Genomic DNA, 21,002 nt, shown 5'->3' with positions numbered 1-21,002 from the left:
ATGACGAGTTTTCAGAAAAATCCATCGGGCGTTCAAAAACTGGCATTTCGGAGATGCCAGCAGCACTAGTTTTCCGTTAAAACATTGCCTTCTAGCCTCATTTAATTCATATTTGATCTGAACTGGGCTTCGACCGACTATTACCAAATTGAATAGAAAAGGGTTGCTTAAAATATACACAGGGCTTAGATTTAATAATGAAACTGAAACTGAAATGCACATTCATTTTTTTATATTCCCCAGGGAAGTGAATATATATCTTGTTTATACAAAATTATCTTTTGTCTAAACCCCATTTAAAAAATTGTCCCTAGGGACAACCATGGCGGAGTAGGCTATCACAAATGTTCCACAGAGAGCACTATGGTGTGTTTAAAAGTGTAATATTATGCGTCCATATTAATCTTGCGAAAGACAAGTGAAAGCCTTTGTCAATCAACCAGTACATACATTATTGCACTAGACCACTCCATTGTGCAGCCAAGCTAAAAATCACTATGTAAAATGTAGTGACAATCTGTTGGATGTCCCTACCATATCTTCCTGAAAGACTATAATTGCTCCCTCTTTTTGGCTGCTAAGAAACAACAAAAAAATGTTGTTGCTATAACAATGAGCATTCCTATCCATGCTTTCACTGTGTAGAACAGCAGTTTGTTTTCTGTGACAGCACTGCTAAGAAACTCTCCAAATCTGAAGTGTGTGTGCAGATGCAAGCAGATTAGTAGGATTTCCAAGGGATGACTGGAAAACGGATTACCTGAATCCTGTAGGTCAGAGGTTCCCAGCCCTGATCCTACAGTATCCCTGTATACTGGTTTTTGTTCCAATTAATGTCTTAATTAAGGTTATTGGAAACAAGGGTTAAAGTTCTATAACTTTTAACACTGAAACTGATTTTAACCCAATGCAGATTTGGTAGTGACTATTTAGCACTTCTTCAAACTCTTCATTTTCCACAAATAGTTTAACTACAATGACTAGCTGTCAACACTTTCAGAATTCAGAACTTTATTATTTCAGATGTAGATCAATTAAGCAATACAAAATGTAACAAAAGAGAGGCTTTGCCACACCAAATAATAAAGAAAAATAAAGCATTATGTGCCTGAAAACTGATCTGACTGAATAACGGTCCATAAGTTAATATGAAATGTCCATCCATATGTCTCCAATTAGCCTATGTCCTCCATAACATTTGGGACGATTAAATATTTTTTCTTGATTTGGCTCTGTACACCTATGCTCTCTTTCGTCTCAACAATGTTCCAAATGGTTGATTTTGATCAGATTAAGGTTTGGCCTGTGTCTCTGACTGTTTTTTTCTTATTTCTGAACCTCATAATGGCTCCTAGATTTTCATTGGCACAACTCTGTTGACAAACACCAGTAACAGACTGCCAACGGCAATCAAAAGCATAGAATTAAGACTAGATGCTGAAAGCTCTCTTTTACCTGCACTGAGGAAGCAATTGAACACACCTAACTAATCAGAAACACCGGTGAAGCCATTTGTCCTAAACATTATGGTGCCCAGAATTGGGGGTTGGGGGGCGCTATGTATAAAAAGTGTTGTGATTTCTAAATGGTGAATCCAAAACTCTTTAAAAGAAAACCTTCAATAAAAGCTGAAGTATTGCATTTTATACTTTTATGCATCTAAAATTGTGGAGTACAGACCCAAATCAAGAATATGTGTTTGTCCCATAAATTAATGAGGACACCGTATGTTCAAGCACATGAATCATGCACCAGGTAATGTCTCGGAGCATGTGTCCTTCAATGCGCATGGCTAAAAAGTAGGCTACTGTCTCATACAATATCTTGATGTGCAGATTCAGCAATATGTGAACACATACTAAAGCTGTTGAAAAAATAAAAGAAAATTGGCTCTGACACACCAATTTAAAGATACCTACTTTTGAAGAAGCTATATGCTTTAACTGAATTATTTCAGAGAAAAAATGTAAATGGATTGGTAGATATGCGGGTAGGAAACACAGATAGGAAACATGTGGACCACTGTGAATGGCCTTGAAGGGAATATACCTCTACTAATTATAGAATAGCGAGGATAGATAATTAAAATGTGTCCATTGTAACAGTCCTTGCACGACACATGTTTCATAGCCATAGCGGTATAATTGCAATAAGTAATCAGTCTCATGAAATTACTATTATCTAAAATATTTAACCATACATGCAACACTCACTACAGAGTTCTAAACTACCTCTGAAAACAATATTGGCACAAGAACTGGTCGTCAAGAGCTTCGTGAAGTGGGTTTCCATGGCCGAGCAGTCATAAACATGCCTAAGATCACCATGTGCAATGCTAAGTGTTGGCTGAAGTGGTGTAAAGCACACCGATATTGGACTCTGGACCAGTATAAATGCATTCTCCGGAGTGATGAATCACGCTTCGCTGTTTGGCAGTCTGACAGACAAATCTGGGTTTGGCGGAATGCTGCCAACTGTACTGGAGAAGAATAATGGTCTGGGTCTGTTTTTCATAGTTTGGGCTAGGCCCCTTTGTTCCAGTGAAAATAAATCTTAATGCTACAGCATACAATGGCATTCCAGAGAATTGTGCATTTACAACTTTGTGGCAACAGTTTTGGAAAGGCCATGACATGACAGTGTCCCTGTGCACAAAGCATGGTCATAAACAAATGGTTTGCTGAGTTTGATGGGGAAGACCTTGACTGGCCTGCAGAGCCCTGACCTCTACCCCATCAAACTCCTTTGGGATCAATTGGAATGCCGACTGCGAGCCAGGCCTTACACAGCCAGCATCAGTGCCCAACCTCACTAATGCTTTTGTGGCTGAATGGAAGCGAATCCCTGTAGCCATGTTCCAAAATCTACTGGAAAGCCTTCCCAGAAAAATGGAGGCTGTTACAGCAGCAAAGGGAATACAACTCGGTATTAATGCCCATGGTTTTGTAACGAGATGTTCAACAAATACGTATGGTTGTGATGTTCAGGTGTCCACATACTTTTGGAAATGTAGTGAATATGGAGCTGGCTGCTGATTACTGGAAAACAAGAATAAAAATGCTATTGTCCACCATAATAATGTTATATCCACCTCGCCAACGACACTCCTCAAAAAAAGTGTAATCTATACACGAACGCGGATTCAAATTTGCTTTCCTAACGTTTCCACTGAACTCCATATCTATTCCTATATACGCTCTACGAACGTTTCCCATGAGTGATGCTCCTCTTCCTCCAAAACAACGTTGTAGCCCACCTCTAACACAGGAAGACGCCTCCATTCGGAGCGATGCGATTGGTGCGCCCACTGTTCATCCGCTTTCATTAAACAAATGACCTTTCAATCACCTCACCGTCGACCCTCCTTCTGCCTTGATTCAGGCATTTTTATGTACGCTCAATGCTTTCAGGCCGAGCGGTTCATTGCTTGAGACGGGATAGATCTTTATCCGCCACTTCCGCCTCTGGGTCAGTTCACCGATTGTGGTGTTCAGTTTACGTGTTGTTGCTAGTCGACTTAACGTCATTCGCATCAGTAACCACACAGGTAAAGTAAATATGTTAATTTAAGATGTGTCTTTGTCCATGCGTGAGCATACAGTGAAAGGGCTTTCATTGCAGTTGTGCGTTAGGTAACATGAGCTATTCAGTAATGGCCATCCTAGCCGATAACGTTATCTGTTTGCTTCCTAAAGCTAACTGGATAGCTGTAAACATGCAACCAAACGTTACTGATAATTAGGACTTGTATTGTAATGTACATGTGCTGAAGACTATGGATGGCTCTTAATCGTATCGCTCGTCAGTGCTTTTGTTTTAGTCAGATAGCTATTTAATATCTTGTTTATAACGAGCATGTTTGCTAGCACACTGCACTATGTCAGCGCCCTACTCCTTTTCAGATATTGGACAATGTCCATACCCAGATATCATAGCTATTTAATTGTTTATTGAAAATAGCTGGTTAAGCTTGCTAAGTTGGTCGTGGTCGTCCAGATGTAGAACTAAGCTGTCTCGCTGAATGTAACTAGCACGAGCTATGTGTATTCACATCTTGGGGTTAGCATTATGCGACTGGGGATTTATGTTTCACTACCCCATAGCTAGCTAACGTTAGACGACTGGGAACAGAAACAGTCCGACTCGTCCATTGTCTACCTGGCTACTGAATTGTTTTAAAAAAATAATATATATATATTTTAGCCATATCTGCGAGTCAAGCATGACAGATTTTGGATATTACCTGGTTTACTTTGAGATTGTTTATCGGTGACACATGTATTGGCCGTCCATCATTAATTAGCTGTGCACTTTGACATACATTAATAATGTCATTATATATATGGAGACTTCTGAAGCGTGCTAACGTCGGTTGTAGGCAGGGTACGTTTTTGGTTTTCATGCTAACGCTGGCTAAGCGTAATTGGGAAGGATGCTTCATGTGAGGTGGCTAGACTGTTATTAACGAGGCACGTTTTGATGAAATGCTGAAAATTCGTGAACTTGAGACTGCTCTCCTGTTAAATTGACGTGTCTCGGCTCCGACCTCAGTTAGAAACGGTGGATAAATTCGTCATGTTTGAACCTGGCGGAAGAGGGGTTACGCAACGCCACATCAAGGTGCGGGGAGTACCTGAAGGCCAGTGGTTTTTGGTCGTATTTGATGGAATGATTGTAACCCTCGCGCGGATTCACGATTCACACACATTTCAATCGCCTGTAAGGCTTGAGGTAGACCACTTTCTTTTTCTTTTTGGGAACTCTACCTTGCTTGCTCATGTTCATTTAGAATTCTGCATGGCTTCCTTAATTGTGGTAATTAAGTCGCTGGGTGTAGTATTAAAGATGGCTATGAAGCATACCTGACAGGTCAGAAACTCCCAAGAAGAGTGCAGCTGCAGTGGCATTGACGAGGACGGATGTTGTGCTGTTCTTTTAGGAGTGCAGAAAATGTATACAGGGGCAAAAGCGATAAAGGTGACTGTATACAACACATACAAGAGCAAAGCATCTCTAAAAACAGGCTAGTTCATATGGAGAGGTTTACAGGTTCTTATTTTGTGTAAGGGCTGTCTTGTGAAATGGAGTTGAAGTTGCCATAGCTTGCTTTAGTTTGTGAAATCCTGTTTCCTCATGAAGTGGCTTTCCTGTTCACCCAGAGCTTTGAAATATGTTTGCTTCTGCATGACTGTAGTCAGGCGTTGGTATCAGCCGAAGGTCCTGAGTCATTGCAGTCTCAATACTGTGTGTGTGTGTGTGTGTGTGTGTGTGTGTGTTTTCCACGTTGGAGAGTTGTGACACAAAGGTGTTTGTGTGTGTTTGCAGTGAGGGGTGTTGCATGCATGTGTCTTTTATTAAGCAACATAGATACAAAATACAGTCATTTGTATGGTGTTGGGGCGACATAGCTCAGGAGGTAAGAGCGGTTGTCTGGCAGTCGGAGGGTTGCCGGTTCGATACCCTGCCTTTGGTGTGTCGAAGTGTCCCTGAGCAAGACACCTAACCCCTAACTTGCTCCCAACGAGCTGATTGGTACCTTGCATGGCAGCCTTTCACTGTTGGTGTGTGTGTGTGAATGGGTGAATGAGAGGCATCAATTGTAAAGCACTTTGGATAAAAGCGCTATATAAATGCAGTCCATTTACCATTAAAACATAACAGTGCAGTGTCCCCTGCGTGTCAGCCAACCCTGAACTACATTCCTATTGGAATTTATTCTTTTCTCAAACAGGGTTTTTACTGGCTGAAAATAGGGCTTAGGTGGTGACTTTGCATGGCAGTGACTGTGGTCTGGCTTTACTGCCACAATCAACTCAACACATTGTCTTCCTATATTAGCTTTATCTTCCTATATTTCTTATAAAATAAAACCCTGTCAACAGCCAATCACTGGCTTTGTAATAAAAGAGTGCTAGTTCTAAACTGGTTGTGTCGGCAGGTTGTTGGGGGTGGTTGAGTGGGCAGGTGATTGGGGCTGGTTGAGTCGGCAGGTTATTGAGGATGGTTGAGTGGGCAGGTGATTGGGGCTGGTTGAGTTGGCAGGTTATTGGGGGGGTTGAGTGGGCAGGTGATCGGGGCTGGTTGAGTTGGCAGGTTATTGAGGATGGTTGAGTGGGCAGGTGATTGGGGCTGGTTGAGTTGGCAGGTTATTGGGGGTGGTTGAGTGGGCAGGTGATCGGGGCTGGTTGAGTTGGCAGGTTATTGGGGGTGGTTGAGTGGGCAGGTGATCGGGGCTGGTTGAGTTGGCAGGTTATTGGGGGTGGTTGAGTGGGCAGGTGATCGGGGCTCGTTGAGTTGGCAGGTGATTGGGGCTGATTGAGTGGGCTGGTGATTGGGGCTGGTTGAGTTGGCAGGTTATTGGGGCGGCTGGATTTGGCAGGTGATTGGGGCTGGTGCATCTGGCAGGTGATTGGGGCTGGTTGAGTTGGCAGGTGATTGGGGCTGATTGAGTTGGCAGGTGATTGGGGGTGATTGAGTGGTCAGGTGATTGGGGCTGGTTGAGTCGGCAGGTTATTGAGGATGGTTGAGTTGGCAGGTGATTGGGGCTGGTTGAGTTGGCAGGTGATTGGGGCTGGTTGAGTTGGCAGGTGATTGGGGCTGGTTGAGTTGGCAGGTTATTGGGGTGGTTGTGTCGGCAGGTGATTGGGGCTGGTTGAGTTGGCAGGTGATTGGGGGTGATTGAGTGGGCAGGTGATTGGGGGTGGTTGAGTTGGCAGGTGATGCCAGTGGAGTGTGTTTATGGCTCCCCTGGTCCCCCAGTGAAGGCTCCGTCGTGTTCCAATATAGGTCTGGCCCTCTGCATTGTGATGCTTACTGTGTTTGGGTGACTCAGCTTATTAAACCAGCATAGTGCTCTCTTTGTCCAGTCCCGGCGCATGTGTACAGTATGTTTTTGTGTTACAGACTTAACTTGCTCAATGCCGTGGAATTCCTGAACACTGTGCCCCTGGAGTGCCAAGCCAATATGGCTGCCCAGCATTCTAAATGCTCTAATTCAGTTTCTGACTGCGCAGACTTAAAATAATCATACTTATAAGCACTTTTTATGGTTTATAACTTTAGATAAGGGTATAAATCTTTTTTGTGAAACTTATACCTGCCCCGTGCCTACCGCCGTGTCAAACAAAAACGCTGGTGTGCACATCGGAAGTTAGGAATGTAACTGGTTCTACGAGTACCTGGAAAACTGTCAGTATGGATGAAAGTATGGATATTATCCCTTGCGTTCTGTGCAGGTCGAGTCACTTTACCCTCAGTGACGTCAGTGCCCCTGCAGTATAAAACCGTCTGTTGGCTTACGGCCTGCCTGACAGAATCTTCTCACCCCAAGATTTTGAGTCACAGAATGTACTGATGGTCTTCCAGGTATTCATTGGACCATAGTTACAATCATAACTTCCATTCTGACAGATCATCAGTACGGCTGAAAGTATGGATGACTCATACCAGCAAGTTCAGGAGGAATAGTACTAACTACCTTTTACTGTGCCCCTGCCGACAGCAGACATTGTGTAGTGGGATGCAAGGTTCACCTTGTAAAATCTGGAGAAAGTGCGCAGCGATGACAAAGTAGCGACTGCACAGACCTCACTCAGTGGAACGCTCCTCAACACTGTCCAAGATGTTGCAACACCTCGGGTGCAGTGGTAGATTGTGGGGCAAGCGGTGCCAGAGAGCACAATCTCACGGACCTGAGCGATAACGGGGCCAAGCCCTTAGCCTTTGCCAGGAAGCTCACAGAAAGCTGATCTGACTTCCTGAAGCACTCTGCTTGCATGTAGCATTTGAACTGAATTAGACACAGGATATTTGCTTGCTCCTCCTCTGCACTCTGAAAGGGGTGGTGGGGGGGGGCACAGAATGCCAATAGCTCTATAGGCTGGATGGTCCAAAAGTGGAGCCCCAGTGGGGGCTGGGCAGGCGGCAGAATTGCTGCTCCATGTTCTAGCTGTGGATGAACTCCTCCAGCAGTCTGGTTGGAGAGAGCCAGCGTGTTCCCGGCAGGCAGGCTTGGAGAGAACGATAAGGATCACGGCCCACAGGTCTCCTCCTGTTGCAGCTCAGAGCCACCTGGGCGGTGCCTTTCTGCCACACTTCCCAGTGCGGTGGCTTTTGCTTTATTTGCTGCCTGCTATCAGGTGCCCTCTCCGCTGCTGGGCCAAAGATAGGCTGGGGGTCACAGGGTGCTCCTCAGGGTCTGCTGCCTCTGCTATGGTAAAGCTCACTGATCAGCCCTGCACATTTGCGGCTCCCAGAGGAAATGAGGTGACGGGGGCGTGCTGAATGGTGTAGCCGGAGGCACCCTTCTAAAGAAGGGGTTTGCCGTAGGAGCAGCCACTTGAGCATCATCTAGGCCTGCTCCGGCACTGATTGAGTTAATGCGCTGGCACCTTCATCTGTGTCCATTTGGCATGTTTTCAGCTTGCTCTCCGCCTGAGTAGGCACACCTTTGGTTATTTACCCAAGTTAATTTATCTTATTGTGTATTTGCTTTACTTATGTGCTTAAAGTACAACGCTTAAAATAATTGATTTCTTATTTTGTAGGCCTGTTTATTTTCGCTATGTTTCTGCAGTGCTGACGCCACTTTATTTAGTTTGCTTTTGTGAGGTCTAGTAACACCAGTGTCAAAATTACATTACATTACAGGCATTTGGCAGGCCCTCTTATCCAGAGCGACGTACAACAAGTGTATAACCATAACCAGGAACAAGTGTGTCGAAAACCCTAGAGAGAAGTACTGTTCCAAAATGGTAACACTGTGACAAACCTAACATAAGCTGAACCTCACCATAAACCAGCAGACTCTCTGCCCCTCCAGAACTGGATTCTCTGACACTGTAGAACTGTGAGGTCTGGTCGCCACTTCCTGCTGATACTTCAGCTTGCTGTTACCTGACCCCATAGGCTGGCTGTCACGGTGATTGGTGGGTTAGTCGTTAGATGTCGTAGTCGCCTGCATCAATTTGTGGGTGTGTCATGGTTCCTAGGCCTGCGCTGTGGTTGGTGGTGGAGTGCGATTGACGGCATTCGGCACAGACGGGAATGATGCAACACTAGAAGAGTTGGCCAGCTTCAGTGCGCAATCATGAATGGCGAAGAGGAGTTCTATGATGCCGTGACAGGTAAGAGCTACAAAAACCCACGACAACCCTGCCCCAAACCCCGACGCAACCTTTCTGCCTGTTAGGACAGCAGTGTGCTCAAAGAACCACAGGCTAGCCAGAACTACTGAATGGACTTTAAGCTTTCTGACAGTGCTGTGACAGTGCTTTCATGCTGTTTCGGATGTTTCTGTTTTATGGCAGACCAAATAACCAGCATTGTGTACAATCTGATGTTACATTTTACACCACCAATGTGTTTCTCTTCATTCTCTTTGTGTGTGTGGCCTCGTACATGTGTGGTTCAGGTTTGGAGTCGGACGAGTCCTACGAGGGGGTGTCGGAGGCCAGCTTTAAAGATGCAATAGTGTTTGAGGGGACGCAGGAGGACAGCGACAGGCAGCTACAGGAGAATGGAGTGAGGCAACGCAGGTGAGGCAGAGCCCAGGTGTGCTTTGTTTAGTTTACCAGACGCTGTTTATTTAAATCAGTGTGCATGTGTTTTTGGCTTGACTTTTGCAGGACTGCCTTACCGGCGTCTATGATCTCTCGGAATAACTTCAGCTTGTGGGGGATTCTGAAGAAATGCATCGGACTGGTGAGAATGCAGGACGTTGTGTCACACTTGGCTTTGATGAATCACGCCTGTGCCCATTACCACACAGTCGCACGTATTGCGTCATACCAGTGTTGGTTGTGCTTGCTGCTGTGGCGCAGGAGCTGTCGAAGATCGCCATGCCCATTGTGCTGAACGAGCCCCTCAGCTTCCTGCAGCGCATCTCCGAGTACATGGAGCACACATACCTCATCCACAAAGCCTGCGCCACGCCCGACCCTTTGGACCGTATGCAGGTTAGAGCGCTGTTCGCACGCTCGCACACGTACTGGCTCTCTCTCATCAGAACTCATCCGTGCAGTACTGTGTGCTGCCTTAACAGAATAAGCCATTCAACAGCCCTATATATCAACTTTTTTCCTAATGACTTTCCACACACACACACACACACACACACACACACACACACACATACTTGGGCTGGGTATTGTGAGATTTCTCACGATACGACAATTAACCCTGTGCACATGAGAATGTGCTGAGAGTCTAGTGTATGAATAGGTGTGTTCTGTTATTGGTGTTTCTCACTCTCGCTCTCTGTCTCTCTCAGGCTGTGGCTGCCTTTGCTGTCTCTGCTGTAGCGTCTCAGTGGGACAGAATTGGCAAACCCTTCAACCCCCTGCTGGGAGAGACTTATGAACTCCTCAGGTGAGAGAGAAAATGTGTGTGCGTGGTGTTTTTATTATATGTGCTATATATTTCTATAAATATTTTCACTTCAGTTTTTATTTGATTCCTAATCAACTAATAATTGGGATTTAAAACGTAAGCAATATGCCCTAGCGGGAACATGTGCAGTTGGTACAGTATGTAGAAACTGGGCACTTCCACCGCGGCGTCAACCACGCCACACACACAACAGTGAGTGGAGGTAAACCACTTCCTATTGGCCTGACAGATATAGACCAGTGAAGCACAGTATTCCGCTATCTGTATGACTTCATAATTCTTTACAGATGAATGTGTGGAATGAAGTTCAAACATCAGTTTTATCTGGTTGACGACCTTGTACATGGTTGTGATTAAGTTTTCTTTCAATTTAAAGCCACCCTGGACTGTGTGGTAGTGTATTCATTGTACAATACACTGTTACACAATATTGAATACAGTATAATCGGACCTTTCAGTGCACAACTGCCTAGATATTATATATCTAGAAATTAATGAGATTTCTGTATGCATTTGTTCTGCTAATCTGTCAGTCTAAAACTTTAAATCTAATGGTTGGACAGTGGTTTAGACACTAAAAGCTTAGCTGAATAAATGAGATTTAGAAATACCACAGTGTACATAAATCTTAAATTTCTATGTTAAGTTTCATTCAGAAACGAATGTGATTTTTTGTGCACTGTGGTATTTGTAAATACCACAGAGCACATTGAGAGAGCACATCAGATATGACTGAATCGATACTTTACAGTGTTCATACATCACATTTGTTTCCAAGTGTTTAGTTTCACTTCTTGGTACCTGTGTAAAATAGTGGTCTAGCCATATTTGATGTCTCTCTCTTTCTCCTTTTTTATTCCTTCCAGGGAGACTGAGGGTTACCGTCTGATTTCGGAGCAGGTCAGCCATCACCCCCCCATTAGCGCCTTCCATGCAGAGAGCCTGAACCAGGACTTTGTGTTCCACGGCTCCATCTATCCCAAACTCAAGTTCTGGGGCAAGAGTGTGGAGGCAGAGCCTCGGGGAACTATCACTCTAGAGCTTCTGAAGTGAGTGTGAGAGTGTGAGAATGCGTTTGTGTATAAAGTGTGTATGCATTTTTATTATTATTTTGTGACAAATTGCATGCCTTATTTGTGAGAGGATTGCAAATCCAACCACATTCAAAATATAGCAAAACAACTGCAGCTACACACTGCTGTAGCCAATGTAGTGGACAGCCTTTCAAGCTGAAGGGCAAGTGCTGATGTCTATATCCTTGAATAACTGCTACAAGGTAATTCAACAGGGTAGTTTCAAACACCCTGTGTCTTATAAGACAGATGGTTATAAGTCCCCAGTGTATGCTTACCCTGCGGTGATCTCTGTGCCTCAGACATAAAGAGGTGTACACATGGACAAACCCCCTCTGCTGCGTACACAACATCATCCTGGGAAAGCTGTGGATCGAGCAGTACGGCACGGTAGAGATCCTCAATCACAGGTGAGCCATTAGGACCGGCACTGTTCTCATATGTTAATGCCTGCTATGGGGTGGTCAGTACTGCAGTGGTGCTCGGTTTGTGTCTGTGGTACTATGTCTGTCCTATGGCCAAACATTATCCAAAATTTGTCATAGCACAATTACCTACAGAGCATTTGCTTACCATCCATCACGGAGCCTTTACCCACAATCGGTCACAGAGCATTTATCCACAATCCATCACAGAGCTTTTTCCCACAATTCATCACACGGACTTTGAAGCCTTCTGGGTACCTGAATCTAGCCTCGATTGCCATGGATTACTAATGTATGCTTGTCTTTCCTTGTTCTGCTGGGTTTGTGCAGTACTGGAGATAAGTGTGTGCTGAACTTCAAGCCGTGCGGTATGTTTGGGAAGGAGCTGCACAAAGTGGAGGGCTACATCCAGGACAAAAGGTGAGCTCAAAAAATGTGTGTGTGTGTATGCGCATGCGTGTGTGTGCGTGCATCTGCAGTGTATAGATCAATCCTCATACTGTGTTTTGGGGTGTCAGTAAAAGGAGGCACAGAGTGCTGTATGGGAAGTGGACGGAGTGCATTTGGAGTGCGGACCCGCAGGAGTACGAGGCGCACCGCAAAACGGAGAGGAAAGGGGCCGGTGACGCTCGGAAACACAAGCAGGTGAGCGCAGCACCTCGTGCTGGAGATGCCGCTGTCACTCTAGGGCCTTTTCCATGTCCTGTCCAGGGAAGCTATACCCAGTTTATCTCTGTATTAAAGGCATACTATGCGGGGTTTTTTTGTCTTGCTGTGGTCCTCCTGTGTTTACTGTCAAAGAAATCTCCCCCGTCTTCAGATGTGCCCACTCACCCCGAGTACCCAATTTCGGCAGCCTAGCTACCAGCTAACATAGCTAGCTGATTAGCGTTACTTACAGGTCCAACAGAAAACATGGCAACTCCACGTCGCTTTTCATCCCCTTGGTGAACTTCAGCTGATGCCACAGAGAAAAAGCAATTCCATGGTTAAGTTCTTGAACGAGTCCTCTCACTTGTTTTTTTGTATTGCTGTATCTGAGCTTGTGGCTAGCTAGCTAGCAACAGACTGCTGAAATCTGATCCCAAACCACAGGCTCTATAGCCACACCCACCCCTTCCCACTCAAAAAAAGTGCCATGCCTAGAAATGCCCCAAACACATTTTAGAACAACAAATACAGGTAAAGGTGCACAAATTTGGCACAAGTTTGTGAAGGCACCATAGACATGCCTTAGCACAGTTGTTTTATAATGTTTGTAAGGTAAAAATCTTGCATTAGTATGCCTTTAACCTTGCTTTCTTTCCCATGACGGATAAAACTGGGCGGATTTTATTGGATATAATTTTTTTTAAATTTTTAAATGTCTTTTAAATGTCAGTAAACCGTTTAACAAGGAACTGAGGCAATGAAATGTTGTAAAACAAATATGTAAATTCACACATTATGGCGATGGCCATCTGGTATCCAGACCTTGGCCTGACAGGGATGTTTCCGCGATGTCCATTTCCACAATCACTGCACAGGATTGTGTATTAAAATCAGGTCAATTAAGCCAACCTGGTCTTGAGTAAGCCAAGCTGCTGGCCCTTCGGTCTAATGTGTTTTGGCTTGAGTGTGAGTGTTCTGTTGCTCAGCTTTTTGCTTCATATTTGTGGTTATTTAAAATGTCAAGTAAAAATGATTCATTATTCATTTATTAATTTTTTTGTTTAACATTTTAGAGTTTACTTTCCTTGTAGTGAATATGCAGTGACACTGTTGAGGTAAAATCACTGGTGCCTTTGTAGCTGGTGTGTTAGCGCACATTGTTAGCGTTATAACAGAGTAATGGTCCTGTAGCACAATAATGCTAGTGTTATCTTTATAGCAGAGTATTGCTAGTGTTAGCATTATAACAGTTATGTTGGTGTTAGCATTGTATGGGTTATGCTAGTTTTGGCTAGCATAACCCATACAATATGCAGAGCAATGCTACTGGGATTTGTAGCAGTACAATGCTAGCATTGTAGCCACTGCATAAGGTTCCCTACTCCTCAGTACATAGATCTCTTAGTCTTTGTGTTTGTTTTTGTAACTGTTCATGATAGGACATGTGAGTTCTGTCTATATGTGGTCATTCCAGTGTAGAATTGAGATGGAGCCAAAAACACGATAAGCCACACTGATCACGGGAGTCAGCCAGCAGTTGTGCGTGCGGTGTGGGCGTAGCTGTAGGTGGTGTCTAGTGTGTGGCAGTGGGTAAACCACTGACATGTAAGTAGGCATGGCGCAGTGATGGGATGTTTGTGCTGTTGCACTAGGAGGATGTGGCTGTGGTGGAGAACGAGGATGCAGATGACATGCCTGAGGTGCAGGAGACTGTTGCCGTGGTTCCCGGCAGCACACTGCTATGGAGAGTTGCACCCCGCCCTGCACACTCTGTACAGGTACATGCAGTCTACTCCTACACTACAAGCTACACACACTGTACACACAAAACCGCACCAGTTCGTTCTACATGGGTACCCTATACTCACACACTACACATACGCTACACTCACTCTACATACACTGTACACACTTAACCCTGCCCTGCTCCCAGTATACAGGTACCCTATATTCACACACTATACATACACTGTGCAAGCATGCACACGTAAACACATACACACACGTACGTAATCTTTATCTCTGGTATAGATGTGTAATCTGTCTCTCTCAGTTCTAGAGGCATGGTCTTTTTCTCTGTGGTGTAGATGTATAAACTCTCTCTGTCTGTTGTAGATGTATAATTTTACCAGCTTTGCCATGTCTCTGAATGAGCTGGAGCCAGGGATGGACGGCATCCTCGCACCCACAGACTGCCGCTTGCGCCCCGATATCCGAGCCATGGAGAATGGTGATATAGGTACAGTTACACCCACACCTTGCCCTACCTGTCCTAACCACGCCTACACCCGGCCATGCCCAGTCCAATCACACCTATGCCATGCCCTGCCCCATCTATCATAGGCACACCCACAAGCTGCCCCACCCCAGTACAGCTGCACCCACTCACTGCTCTGCCACAGTGGACCACACAGAAAGCTGAGGCTGTTTGGGCTTAGCGGTGTTTAATCCCCTGCAGACACGGCCAGCAGAGAGAAGGAACGGCTAGAGGAGAAACAGCGAGCGGCGCGGAAGGAACGCGCCAAAGACGAGGAGGAGTGGAGCACCAGGTGTGTTTCATAAGCACGTGGCCGTGGGCTTCCTCTGTCCGTCCGTCTGTCCCTCTGTGTGTATGTATGGGTCTGTGTCTAGCGGTGCTTTCACACACGCATGCGTAAGGCTGTTTAAGTTAACGCATTCATTTAACACACATTTAATGCGTTCATTTCATTAAATTAACACACTTTCCCATGATTCCAGTTTCTACCTAATTTGCATGCTTTGATTTGAATGTCTAGCTAACCCCGCAAACCTGTGCTGTGACAGATGATTATGGAAACGTGTGATCATCGATATTTGAATAGCAAATGCCACATGTTGCTGGAGGGGTGGGCAGTCCATAAATCCATGAGGTAATGCTCTGGGCTGCTAAGCACCCAGATGGTCTGTTCCAGTGCAGACTGGTCGGGGCAGTTGGCTGTAGTGTTGCCTCTGCATGGAAAGGGGTTCAACTGGTCTGGGTGGCAGCATCTCCTTATGCATCTTTCTTTGTGATTATTTGAAGTAAATGACGTGTCATGTATGGTCATTTTAAGTGAGCTGCAGTAGCTGAGAGCAGCACAGAGCAGTGAAAGGTTACTTCCACCATTTCAGCAGTCTGAGCATGGTGATGCTGCATCTATATTGCTTAGTGAACATGGGGGTCTCTCTGTGATGTTTCCTCAATATTCACCTTCTGTTTCAGGTGGTTCCATTCAGGTACGAATCCATACACAGGGTCCCAGGACTGGCTCTACACAGGAGGGTACTTTGATAGGAAATATACCGACTGTCCTGATATCTACTGATGTGGGGGCCTTCTTCAAACCCATCAGAAAAACAGTACCATATCTCCTTTGGAAGCTCTGAGTGGGTGTGGCTAATTTCTTTTTTTTTTCTTTTTTTTTTTTAAGCTTTTTATTCTTCTTGGATTGTTTCAATGTCTACACTAACTCACCTACCCCAATGGACTCCTTGTATAAAAAATTTAAATCAGGGATACAGATGCTTATTTGACTGAAGAATTGTAATTTATTTTATTTTTGGGGGTGGGGGTATAGCTGTGAAATGTTTTTTGTTTTTTATGTTTTTCTCTTCTGATGAATATGCTTGTCCACTGTCTGTGAATTTAAAAGGTACATGTGGGTGTACACACACACATACACACACATCTGTGTGTGTATGTGTGTGTATATATGTATATATAATTTTATATATTACCACACACACACACACATATGCACATTTATTTAATATTTGCTGGTCTTACCTTGCATTGATCGAGGTACCTCTTAGACACCCCCAGTTTGGTGTGTAATAGAGATGCCCCTCTGCTCCAGGTTTTGTCACCGCTCTTTGTCCATTGAAACCAGGCCTGTGTTCCCCATACACAGGCATGTGCACTGCACATCCGGGTAGCACGTGCATCTGTGCATATGCAATAGGGGTAGCTCTGCTTAGGGTTTTGAACCGCAGCCATGGCGCCCGTCTACGTAACATGAGATACAGTTAGCTAAAGAGCAAGGCCCCCAGGGAGCAAGGGAGCTAATCACACACTTACTGAAATTCCAGCACAGGAGCCTGGGCGGCCACAGGGTGTGCTGGTTTTCATCGACTGAATGAGTTACTGATTTTAAGGTGGAAACAAGAACCTGCTGATGTTGCTGCTTCCCAGGGCCAGGGCTGCTGCTCTGGGGAGTGATTTTACAGTTCGTGGCAAATGGTCAAGACCTCGCCGGCACATGCTGCAAATGCTAAAGAGTACATACTGCTAAGTACTCAAGTGAACAGCCGGAACCAAAAAATGTACATTTGGTTCCATGTGGAACGCACATTGCTATCATCACCCTGCCATGAACTTTGATCTGCATGTAGGTAGAGTACATTTTTCAAATCTATGACTCATTTGAAATGATGTGGTTGTGCTAACAGTATTTCTTGTACAGTGAAATACCATGGAGACAGAACATATGTTGGATTTGTACACAAACTCCTCAATTGGTGTTTTCTTCTATGGCATTTGAATATCTGGCAAGAACAGATAATGTGTTTCAAAGCACTCTGATTTCTGTCTTCTGAAGTACACAACATATCTGAGGAATTTGTCTGCATATGCACAGTTGTGCGATTCAGTTTAGGAATAGCTCATGAAACATCAGTCACAAACTTCTGTACTTCAAAGGTAGTGTGCACGTACAGTATGCGCTGGAACATAGTCCTAGTTTCTATCAGAGGTGGAACTTCCAGTTTCAGAAAGTAAAAGTCCTCCCCAATATTTTGTTCCCAACACCTGGATTTGATGATTAGCACAATTCTTCAGCCAGGAGGTAGAACTAATCGGTAAAATCCGCTCCAAGTTCATGGGTGGACTTTCTGACCCCTGGACTTCACACCTCTGGTTTCCGCTCAGGTATATGAGCTGGGGGTGGTGGGTTGAGTCTGGCCTGCAGCTGTGTTACCTGTAATATTAAGAGCGAGGTGGCTTTCCTGATCGGTGCCCTTTGCTTGCTGATGAAGGAGAAAGTCCTGACCCTCATGCTTTTTCCTTTCTCCAATTGTGATAAACTGCAGATTGTGTAAAATGAATGACAGATTGTGAGGCGAGGGGTGAAATGACAGCTGTGCTGCATGAACTGCTTTTTATTTTCCGGTTTGCTTAATCATGATCAGTGCTAGGCAGTGAGAATAAAACCTTTTTTTATTAAAAAAAGGAGAGTGAATAGTCTGTCCTCTTCGTTCTTTATTCAGACAGAGAAAGCAGGGAGGGCGAAACAGACAGAGAAGACACCACAGGTCAGAAGTTACTATGGTGGATGTTCGAGCCTACTCCCGAGCAGGGGGACTTGCATATGCCTCACCTGCCACCCATTCTAGTCCATTTAAGGCCCACCTCTTTCACTCTATAGTCAAACAAAAAACTATTTTGTTTTATGTAATAATGAATTGGATTAAACCACTTTTCTTAAAGCTTATTCAGTAATCATTTTGGGCTATTTATTGACGATGGGTTGTTCCTCGTTCTTGTAATACAATGTTGTCTAATGTCCTAGTATTGCTAGGAAATTTAACTAATTGTCTTCAGCTGATGGATTTGAATACGTTGGTGACTAAGCAATTATGTTTTTCAAAATTAACTTGGTTTTTCGTCAAGATTTTTGTATGTTCAGATTTCTAGGAATTTAGACAGATTCACTCCTGTTCTTACTCATTCAAAATAAAAATCTGGAAAAACCCTGAGAAAAAATGTGAAAACTGAAAATGCGGGGGCCTGTCAGGGAAATTAGATTGTTTTCTCTGGGCCGAGACTGAACTTAAAATCTGATGAAAACTGTGGATTGATTTGTTTGAAATGAAATCAGGCTGTGGGAGAAGGACCAGGCCTTCACACAGGCTCTCCTCTCGTCTCCCATCTAAAGACTGTGTGAACATGCTGCCTGAATGCAGGCCAACCCAGAGCCTCACTGCAGAGTATCTGAATGAATCTGTCGCAGTCACTGTTTGCTGTATGTGGCTGGCTCATTTTTACTTGTGGATTCATTTGTGTGTAGATGTTGAGCTTATAGTTTTATTTGATGGAGATACCCCTGCCTCTCGGAGGAATTGTTTTGTAGGTCATGGACACCGCTCACACCCCACCCTTCCACCCTCCTGTATTGCCGTAGTTTGTATGAATTACCCCTGTACCAACAGTAATATACTTTAACAACGGCTAATTACCAATAGTCAGGATGTTTGTTTGTATTTTCTTTTTGGCAGCACTACATTTGTATGTACGTACATTATAATAATGCATGTTTCACAATGTATACGATCCTGATTTTAAATGATTTGGTGTCAAAATGAAAAGCTGCTTAAGACATTGTTTACCTAGTTAGTAAACAAAAAATGTTTTAGTCATAATACAAAATAATAATAATAATAATACTAACCAATATTAATAATATGAAAAAACATATGATCAAGGTGTACACATCTGTGTGTGAGTATCGTGTAGAAAACGATTGCCATGTTGTCTCCAGTCTTTAGCTACTGACAAGTCACTGTAGTTAGTTAGATGTACGGACATGAGCTGTTGCAAGTGGGATTGAGGAGAACTCTCTTTAGCCCTTGAGCAACATCATTTTAACATCGAAAAGACGGAAAACCTTTTTAAAACTTTGCATGAAACAAGTGACCCACAGTCTCTGAATAGTGAACTGTGGGTCACTTGTTTCATGCAAATGTATCAGTCCAAGCCCACGAAAACCTGTGTATCAATCTGTTGAGAGAGAGAGACAGACAGACAATGTCTTTTAAAATCCTGGTTTTCAGTAATGTTCCCATGTCCAACACACCACTGTTGTACAGTGGGGTTCAGCAGTCTGGTGAACATGACCCCATTCTAGTCTTATTTGGGATTGTTAAGGTTGGCTGTTTCATTGTCATATGATGCAGGCTGGCTGTCTGATTGTGTCATGTGATGCAGGTTGGCTGTTTCATTGTGTCATGTGATGCAGGTAGCTTAAAAGTGATTTCTAGGATAATTCTGTTGCATCCTTTTTGTACCAGAGCGCTAGAGTTGCCAACAGGCCCGTAGTTTCTTCCGTATTTCCCTACTGTATATCCTGCATATTTTAGTTGCCACGGATGACGTGCTGTGAACACATTCAGAAATGGGGACCTGCATCCTGTATTTGAGCATGTAGTGTGAAAGCACTGTTGGCCAGATGCTGTACTGCAGAGTCCTAGAAACATGGAGCCCAGATTGTGTATGACTTTTGGTTTTTGTAGGTCTGAACAAAGGCTACAGCTGTATGGTAAAATTATGCAGCTACAGTTAAGTGAAAACTGGAGAAATCAGCTGTCCTCTCTCTCTCTCTTACGTTATCTCTTTCAATTCGATTCAATTCAAATATCCTATACTCTCTGTCTCTGTCTCATTGTTGTAAACCATACTTGTTTTGTGCAGTAACAGGTCATCACTTAAATTTGCGGTGCATTTTTTTCTTTTTACAATATAGCTTAAATCTATGCAAATAATGACCACTGTGTGTATCTGTACATTAAAGACATGTATACAGTGTAAATAGACTACTGTACATATGAGTACTTGCTGTATGTGTCTGTTAGAATGTGAATTGTCTAGTAAGATACAGACCACTGGTTCTGTATATGTGAACATAAAAATAAATTGAGAGGTCCTCATCATGTACAGTAGTTGATATCCATTAATAACATTAATAAAATTAAATGAATGTTGTGTCTTGGGACACTTTTTTCTCTTCCATCCCTGATTGTTGATCCTCATTCAGAAATCTTAGAAGTGTGGTACATAAAAAAACACATGCTCACATTTTTCTCACCCTTTCTTTGTTAATTGTACCTTGTTATATTTGTCTTCACATTGTTATGCTTCGAAGAAAAAAAATCACAAAATAATTGTTACCTGTTTGGGTAGTTACCTTGTTTGTACAGAAGGCATCTAAATGTTACTTAAAAGTAATTACACTACTGCTGGTGGTGAGACACTTCATATCCGTCTCAACAAGTGTATGTTTAGTTATTTGTAAAGTAGCAATAAATGAATTGTATGACGCACCACCATTAAAAGATGGATTTTATTTTGTGTGTGCTTATTTGTCTTCCGCATTTGGATCCTTATTTAGTTTGCACTTTGTGTCACTGGCTGAGTGGGGTAATATTTTTCATTTGTTTTCACGGAACCCTCAGGTGGTCTTATTTTCTCCAGCCCACATAGACAGGCATTCACTGTATTATGTTGAACGTTAGCTCGGTTGTGGGCTCTACAGCTAAGGCACGAGTGCGTAGGAGTGCTCTCCTAAGGATGTCCCGTATGAAGTCTCTGCTGCACCAGTATCAATTCATTAAAATAAGGGATTTCAAAAGGGGCTAATGGGCATTTGTATAAGAATCAAATGAAGATGGAGGGATACTGAAGAATAAGAAT

At 43.7% G+C, this 21,002-nt stretch overlaps 1 protein-coding gene across 2 annotated transcripts; it reads left to right on the top strand.

Annotated features, from left to right (window-relative positions):
- The first annotated feature begins 3,355 nt into the window (after positions 1-3,355).
- Positions 3,356-20,655, top strand: LOC118211186 (oxysterol-binding protein-related protein 2-like). 2 transcript variants are annotated; one of them, XM_035388138.1, is made up of 14 exons: positions 3,356-3,547; positions 8,991-9,125; positions 9,413-9,536; positions 9,627-9,702; positions 9,822-9,956; positions 10,271-10,368; positions 11,256-11,438; positions 11,765-11,872; positions 12,218-12,307; positions 12,406-12,532; positions 14,191-14,316; positions 14,654-14,777; positions 14,997-15,087; positions 15,762-20,655. In XM_035388138.1, exons 2-14 carry the CDS (start codon positions 9,089-9,091, stop codon positions 15,862-15,864), a joined length of 1,422 nt encoding a protein of 473 aa, XP_035244029.1. In that variant the 5' UTR covers positions 3,356-3,547; positions 8,991-9,088; the 3' UTR covers positions 15,865-20,655. The 2 variants fall into 2 exon arrangements, with proteins under 2 accessions (XP_035244029.1, XP_035244030.1); XM_035388139.1 differs by having other exon boundaries at positions 3,365-3,468.
- The last annotated feature ends 347 nt before the right edge of the window (positions 20,656-21,002 follow it).

This window comes from Anguilla anguilla, chromosome 13 (assembly GCF_013347855.1).
Source record: "Anguilla anguilla isolate fAngAng1 chromosome 13, fAngAng1.pri, whole genome shotgun sequence".
NCBI lineage: Eukaryota > Metazoa > Chordata > Actinopteri > Anguilliformes > Anguillidae > Anguilla > Anguilla anguilla.
This window is presented reverse-complemented; position numbering and strand designations above follow the sequence as displayed.